Source organism: Cervus elaphus, chromosome 26 (assembly GCF_910594005.1).
Source record: "Cervus elaphus chromosome 26, mCerEla1.1, whole genome shotgun sequence".
NCBI classification, from domain to species: domain Eukaryota; kingdom Metazoa; phylum Chordata; class Mammalia; order Artiodactyla; family Cervidae; genus Cervus; species Cervus elaphus.
This window is the reverse complement of record NC_057840.1, coordinates 39,752,306-39,760,248: the sequence shown is the minus strand read 5'-3', so window position 1 is coordinate 39,760,248 and position 7,943 is coordinate 39,752,306. Positions and strand designations below refer to the sequence as shown.

Here is a 7,943-nt window from a genome sequence, read left to right as displayed (position 1 = left end):
TGGCGCCTCCATGTTGCGGCTGCTCCATGTCGGCACCGGGCTGAGGCGTGCCGCCGCCCGCGCCGCCGAGGCTGTTGTTGTTGGAAATGGGATGTTGGTGCTGCTGCTGCTGCTGTGGTTGCTGCTGCTGCTGGAACTGGCTTAGCTGCTGCTGGAGTGCGTGGTGGTGGAGGTGGTGGAGGTGGTGGGCATGGTGGAGGTGTTGGTGGTGGAGGTGGTGGGCATGGTGGTGGTGATGGTGGAGGTGCTGCTGCTGGTGGGGCGCTGCGGCGGGGGCTTCGCCAACGGTTTTCAGTTTGTGGTTGGGGAGCAGCCCCGTCTCCATGGCCGAGCCCGGGCCCGACGAGGAGGAAGAGGAGGACGCCGCCGCCGCCGCCGCGGCGGAGGAGGAGGAGGAGGAGGAGGACAGCGCGGCGGCGCTTCCACCCTCCGCCTCGGAGCCGCCGCTCTTGGCGCTGTTAGTGCTGGCGGCGGCCGCGGCCGCGGCGCTCGCGTTATGGGCCATGTTCAGATCGTGACGGGGTTGCAGGGGGTGGTGGTGCACATTATTCAGGCCGCTGCCGTCGCCGCCCCCCAGCATGGGTCCCGGGGCCGCCGCGCCGCGCGCCCCCGCCTCCAGGTCCCGGGCCCCGGGCGCCGGCCGCGGCCCGGGGGGCGCCCGCCGCTCGCCGCTGCCCGCCCGCGCTGCTGCTGCTGCCCGCGCGGCCATGATCGCCGCGGCGTGGCCAGGCCGGGCGGGGGGGCGCGGGGGGAGACAATAAAACCCACTTTCTCGTCCGCGGCCCCTCCTGTGCGCATCCACACGCCCCGACGGGAATCGAGCGAGCCCCCTCCCCACTCCCCTCCCTCCACGGGCCCCGCCGGAGCCGAACCGGGAGTCTACGCCTTACGGTCTGGGCCTGTTCCCGCTGTGTGATTTCAGGGTGAAAGTTTTTAGTGCAGGTTTAAATGAAACTTTTTCTCTTTTTCCTCTCTACCCCGGATATGGGTAAAAATACACGACTGACTTGAGCCGCTCGGGCCCAGCATGGCTTGAGAGGGAGCCGGGCGAGCCCGAGCAACTATTATCCACTTCTCTCTGATTGCTCGGGCGCACTCGCAAAACGCGGACTGGACTCAGCCCTGGGCGGCCGCGGCCCGCGGGGCCCTGCGCCCGCCTGGCCGCCCGGCCCGGGTGCAGCCTCGCGGGCACCGGCGGCCCCGGGCCGGGGAGCTCGGGTCGGGCCGCGCCGCTGGCGTCCGGAGCGCGGCGGGCGTGGGGCGACCGGAGGCTGCACTTTCCCCTGGTGCCTCCGTCGCCTTGCCAACCGGGCGTTCGCGTGTTTGTTTTCACGTCTAAAAGGCAAGATACAAAGGTGGAAAACGAGTCTGACGAGCAGACAAAAGAGGGAGAGAAGGGCCGGGGAACAAAGTTGTCTGTCGGCCTCAAAGGTTACGAGGAGCCGACGGAGAAAGAAAATATTTGGGCTATCTGTGCAAAAGCACTGCCTCTCCCAAGAGTTATGTAATTTTTCAGCATGTTAGCCTCTCTCCCTTGATTTCGGGCCATCAGTATGATTCCCACAACTTCTTCAAACTGCAAAATTAGGAAAGAGTTTTAACTGAAGGTTAGCCGCATTCCGGGAGGTCTGCGCCCTGTACACAACAGGTACTCAATACATGCTTATTACTGACTGCACCTGCCCCAAAGAAATGCCAATATAACTTTTTTTTTTTTTTTTTTTAAGGCAGTGTGTGTGTGCCTGGGCGCTTAGTCCCTCAGTTCTGTCTGAGACTCTGTGACTCCATGGACTATAGCCCACCAGGCTCCTCTGTCCATGGGATTCTCCAGGCAGGAACACTGGAATGGATAGCCATTCCCTTCTCCAGGGGATCTTCCCGACTCAAGGATCGAACTGGGGTCTGCTGCGTTGCTGGCGGATTCTTTACCATCTGAGCCACCAGGGAAGCCCACATAGGCTTTATTAATGAAAACACAAAAGTATTCCCGAAGGAGCATTTTCCTCACAATGCACTTGCCTGTCTTCTCTCTGAAGGGAAAGCCTTCAAATATGTAGAGTGGTGTGTTATGCTCCCAACAACTTGCACGTGGAAATTTAACTGTTGGTGCCATAATAGCAAGAGCTAAGGTTTATCTCATGTCTTCATAAATCTGTATGACGCCTTTCATCCTATTTTAGAGGTTATGTGCACAGTTAACCCTCTTGATATGAGTTCATTTCTAAGTAATGTGAAACCAAACTTAAAGAAATACATGTTATATTTCATAAACATAAGATCAGTGATGATGTAAATCCATCAAATCTAATCCTACAGCAAAAACGTTTCACACTTTTTCTTCAAATACTATCCATTGTTTTATCACTTTTTGATGTTTTAAATGTTTTTATTATTGTGACTCTGTCACCTAGTAACATCTTGAATATCTTCCAAAACAGGACTTCTTAACCTAAACAATAGCTCAGTTGTACTAGTGTGGACTCAGTTTTCACGGAGAGAAAGCGTCTGAAACCAGAGCTTTCAAGAAGTCCTGCTAGCTGAAATGATATATATGATTTTGGTAGAATGTAGCTTTCTAAAATCATCTAATTCTTCAGCTTTCCATAAAGGCTGTTTTAGTTTATTTCAACTGCAGTGGTTATTTTTGTTTGCTTGACCAAATGTAAATATGTTACTGGACTAAATAGAAAAGGACAGATGTGAAATACTGGTGATTGATGGTGGAGGAGGAGAATCAGGTGCATACCCAAGGTGCATACAACAAATTGCAAATCTATGCAAACAACTGGAAAACAGGAGTTTTATCATCACGTGTAAGTGAATAAGAGAAATTTAAGGTGAATTCATGCCAAATCATTCATCAGTTTTTGCCAAGAGAATACTACATCTTTGTTAGTGTGCCTCTTTGACATTTTCTCCTGGATTTTCTCCCTTTATGTAGTCAAATACATACTAATTACATGATGATACCACATAAGTTGAATTTTTTAAGTTTTCATATGCAAATACAAATATATGTCTGTTTTGCGTATGTGTTTATACATATATTCTAAACTCAATTACATATTTATGCTTTTAGACATTTATAGTCCAACTGAATGTACACATATAGTCATAAAAATACATTTTTTCCAACTGATAAAATAGATCAACATCAGTTCATACAAGTGCAGCCATATTTTGTGGCTTATTTTCACAACTAATCCTAAAAAGGGAAAATGAGTCACCAAGTTCACCTCTGGCCCTTTTCTTAACACTTTTTTTCCTATATAGAAAAATCATGAAACTTGAAAAAAAAAACTAGGTATATAGGTCGAAATCTCTTTTAATTCCTCTTGCTTCAGCAAGTCAACTAGAAGATTGGAACCAAGAGGCTATGAAATCGAGGCCCCCAGCACAATGAAGTCAGTCTGCTATAAAAGGCGACACATGCCAGCTTCTCCTCCCCAATGGCAGATGCCACACCCTGAAACAGACAGAAGGCAGTGCAGTCTGGAACAGAAGCACAACACAAAGCCGGCAGGACTTGGTTTTGTCTCTTAAACCACAGAGCATGCTAAAATACCTTTTCAAAAGCGTCTTGCTGAAGGTAGTCGTGGGCTCCTCTTTATTCAACTTAGGCTTCTCAAACACACCTTCTTGAGAAAACAAAAGAAAAGCCTCTTAACAGTTTCATTTAAAAAATCCAGGACTTAACAAAATTGCAGTTGTCGGGTCTGTTAGAAAGTCATGAAATAGGTTCACATTTCTCAAAAGCAAAGTCATGAAATAGTTTCATATTTCCCAAAAGCATGATTCGAACTGTAGATTATAGTTGGTGTTGTGTCAGTTGCCTCAATTATCCTATATGGAGATTCTACAGTAGTTTTCAAATGGAAAATAAAGTACTAGAAATGACCGCATTCATCTTTCCTAATGAATTCTTTATTTTTACACCTCTTGCCTAAATTTCAAACCATAATGACAACTTTAATAAGTTACAGTAGCCACAAAGGAGCCGAGGAGGTGAAAGCCCAAAAGCTGCAGAGTGGGCTCACCCTGCCTGCAGCCACCCTGCCACCCACTGAATGCCCCACACCCTCACGGTTAGCCAGAGGATTACCCAGTACTTTGTTAAACATGACTTTCTGGTTACAAAAATGGGGTTGGGTTTGGTGGGTTTTTTTAACGTTGTGAAAAATTGATATTCAAATACGATTCCCTTTGAATAAGTTTTAGGGCACTGAATCAAAGGCTCTTCAAACCTGCCCACTTAAAGAGGATTGAGCCAGATGGTAGTTTAAGAATGCCACAGTTCTGTTCTCTTTGCCTCTTCATAGCCCATCACACTGTTTGCTTTAAGATTAGTCCCCTTTTACTGTTCTGGTTATTTATTCAATAACTGAAACTATCATGATTCACTACCCATCATATTTCTCAGTGTTCTTTACATAATTTGAAACCAATTTAGACTAAAGCCCTGTCAAAAGTTTTACAAATAACTATTAAAGACTAAGACTTTGGATACTTGCTTTCCTTTTAGATTTATGAGAAATGCTATGAATGGAGCTAATGGGATTTCCCTACTTATCTTGATCAGGGACTTTAAAAAGCACTGAACAATTGTCCTTTTCACGTCTCTGATTTAGATGTTAGCAGTGAATAACTGAGTAAATGCAAGATACGGGAGACAGCATTTGACTTGAAAGAACTTTGCAAATGTAATAGTGGCCCATAAGTTTAGGATGCAAAACAACTAGGATCTGAAAACAAACATCTAGGCAAGAAATAATTTAAATAAATGTGGGGACTCTTGACTAACAAGAGCACTACTATATTCCCTAAGACTATTATAGTGGGACTAATAAACTGGATGGGGAGAGGGATAAACTACACCTTTTTTTTTTCAACAAACTTGTCTAGAATCTAGCTTGTGACATTCCCTGAGAATAAAAATACTACCTTCGTTCTGTCCTCAATAGGGGAGATAAACTGTTAACCTAAAACATACTTATTGTTGTTCAGTTGCTAAGTCGTGTGCTTCTCTGCGACCACCTCACAGACTGCAGCATGCCAGGCTCCTCTGTCCACTTTCTCAGAGTTTGGTCAAATTCATGTTCATTGAGTCTGTGATGCTATCTAACCATCTCCCAGGTGGTGCAGTGGTAAAGAATCCACCTGCCAGCCAGGAGACATGGGTTCCATCCCTGGGCCAGGAAGATCCTCTGGAGAAGGAAATGGCAACCCACTCCAGTACTCTTGCCTGGAAAATTCCGTGGACAGAGGAACCTAGCTAGGTACAGTCCCTAGGGTCGAAAAGAGTTGACCACGACTGAGCATACAAACACACGCATTAGACACACTTAGGGCTGCCGTGAAACGTCATGAAGGATCCGGCCAGAAAAGCAGCAGTTCAGACTTCCCCACCTCACAGCATTCCCTGCAGCTCTGCCTTATTGGCTGCCATCGGCAGGGCACTGCGCCCTAATCCTCAGTCTAGTTTGAAGTGATTCCGGAACCCACCAATGCTGAAGCTAGACTTCCAGAATCCTAAGTCAGGTTCACCAGAGAGTGAGTGAGTGTGTTGAGTGTGAGTGTGTGTGTGTGTTAGTCACTCAATCGTGTCCAACTCTCTGTGACCCCATAGACTGCAGCCTGCCAGGCTCCTCTGACCATGGAATTCTCCAGGCAAGAATACTGGAGTGGGTTGCCATTTCCTCCAAGGTTCACCAGTGACTACTCCAATTTCTCTCCAAAGTCCCTGGAAACATAGTAACAGCAACGAAATAAATTACATTTATTTCTGTAATATATTTTGGAATGCTGTACTATGTATCTTATACCAGACTGTCCACATTTTGAATGTGTAACAATTTTTTTTATTACAGCCTAGTTTAGAAATGTTCTATAGTTTTTAGACAAATGTGTGTTCAATGGCATTTCTTCAGTTTATTCCCAGGATTGTCCTCGTTTTGCCATCATCAGAATCATTTATTGAGCATCTACTAGTGCACTTTAATATTCTCTCCAATGATTACATCATGTCATATACCCATCTGTGTGGCTTCTGTCACTGATAACCTACTGCTTAGATAAAAGCACTTTATTGATAACATTACTCTAGTTCCCCATTAAGTAAATACTCAAGAAGTAAACATATTTGAGGTATTTTGTATTAATAAAGAATATAAAGGAAATCATTTAGAGTTAATCTCAATTTTCTGGAAAGATTTTAGCAACTTATTTGAAGGCCTGAATCTTTGTCATTGGTGATTAATTGCTTCTTAGTACTTATAAATTTCTACAATAAAACTACTTATCAAGCACAATAAACTCCAAATAATAAATAACTCATGTGCATTAACGTAACGCATTTGTGATATTTATTTCACCCTCCTTATCTTCATTTTGTTCCTAATTCATCAAGAGAATCAGTTGGCACTCTTAAGGGTAAATTACTGACAGTCATCTCAATGTTCTCCTAAGGGCCAAAGGATTTGGTTATAGGCTGTCCTTCCACCAAATGACATAATTTCACTGGGGAATTTGCTTATCAGTGCATTCCTCTAGAAATGCTCAAGTGGTTGAGCATAAATATTTTTTTCTCTCCCTAGCTTAAAGGATATTTCACATCGTAGCATGTTACTACAGGACTTAAAAGTCAGTGGCCTCCCTGGCGTCTGTCTGACCCTCAGACGTCTCCCAGACTGTCCTTCTGTCTGTGGTGCTGGTGACCTGCTTTTCTCAGGGACCATGTGGGGTAAAGGTTTCCCTCCCAAAGGATAACCCACAGGAGCAGCTGGGCAGGCGGCTTCTTGATTCAACCCCATTCATTCGGCAGATAATTGCCGAGGCCTGCCTACTCCGCACCGGCCTTGGGCTCGACTCTGCAGCCACCACACTGAGAATTTAAAAAAAAATAAAAATAAAAGGAACTTCCAGCACTGTCCATCAGCTCGCCACTAATCAAGTGACCCCACGCAAAAGTGCCTAGCTGCGCAGAAGACAACGCGCTGGGAAGGAAAGGCGCAGGGCTCTACGAGGGAAGGCGCTGACGCAAGCCGGGGCCCCAGGGAAGGCTTCCCGGAGGAAACGTGGCTGAAACCAGAGGAGCGAGGAGGAATAACCCGGGCAGGAAGGGAAAGGGCGTCCCGGACGGCAGGTGGCGCGGGGCCGGCCCTCGCACCGGCCCGCAGCCCAGCTGCACCCGCGCTTGTCCCCCGAGCGCAGCGCGAAGGGACCGCGGCCTCGGCGCCCAGGAGGCTGACCCGGGGCCCGGGGTGGTCACGCGGCCCTCGGGCTGCTGGGAAGAGAGGCGGGGCCGGAGGGAGTGGGCGAGGGCCGGGGGCGGGGCCCGGGCGTCCAGGCCCGCCTCCTTCAAGTGCGGAGCTTCCCAGTGCATAAGGAGACTCGGGAATAATAAAAGAGCATCCTAACGTCAGTCTGTTTGAATGGTTACACTTTTTAAAACACACTCAGCCTAGTGAATAGAAGGCGATACAAGTGTGCTTTTCACAGAATTAACTCTGAGATTCACGTAGTTTTCATTAATTCACAGAGCCCCACAGGCTGTGTGGTCTGTTGATGGATCACAAGTCTAAAAACAAATAGCAGGATCAGCAACTTTTCTTTCCGTCTAGTCATTGTATCTCGAGGACTAAAGGGATAACCGTAACTGGCGGCCACGACGAAGCCTAAATTTGGGAGCCTTTGTGCCTCCTCTCCCAGTTCTCTGTCTTGAAGGAGCTTCCTCCATGTGAGAGATAAGAGATGGTGGAGGTGGAAGGAGGCAGGAGGGACCCTGGGGATGGAGGTAAGTGAAGTGATTCCAAAGAGTCCACAACTTAAGAATGTGTGGATTTTTCACTGACCAAGGGCTTCCAACCAAGGATGTGAATGGGGTCTTCAGTTCAGCCAGAGCCTTACTTGCCACCCCTAAGAGTCCTGCTTGAGGATGGGGTGTC

The 7,943-nt window shown here is 47.3% G+C and overlaps 2 protein-coding genes across 2 annotated transcripts in view; both read right to left on the bottom strand.

Annotated features, from left to right (window-relative positions):
* ARID1B (AT-rich interaction domain 1B) overlaps positions 1-1,551 on the bottom strand; it is a 410,724-nt gene extending 409,173 nt beyond the window's left edge. The window contains exon 1 of the mRNA XM_043887975.1: positions 1-1,551. This exon is cut by the window's left edge and continues 1,130 nt beyond it. Within this exon, the coding sequence (XP_043743910.1) occupies positions 1-709 (709 nt within the window). The 5' untranslated portion in view covers positions 710-1,551.
* Positions 974-7,381, bottom strand: LOC122684262 (MAPK-interacting and spindle-stabilizing protein-like). Its single transcript, XM_043888270.1, has 2 exons — positions 7,036-7,381; positions 974-1,335 (listed from the first exon to the last, which is right to left on the bottom strand). The coding sequence occupies exons 1-2, from the start codon at positions 7,379-7,381 to the stop codon at positions 974-976; spliced, it is 708 nt and encodes a 235-aa protein (XP_043744205.1).
* Positions 7,382-7,943: the final 562 nt, after the last annotated feature.

Bases quoted from the DNA above. Each gene is read 5' to 3' on its own strand.
- LOC122684262 (XM_043888270.1), bottom strand. From the start codon at position 7,381: ATGCACTGGGAAGCTCCGCACTTGAAGGAGGCGGGCCTGGACGCCCGG. The intron at 1,336-7,035 runs GTCAGCGCCTTC...CTTGCCTTTTAG, and splicing joins TCCCTGGGGCCCCGGCTTGC to ACGTGAAAACAAACACGCGA.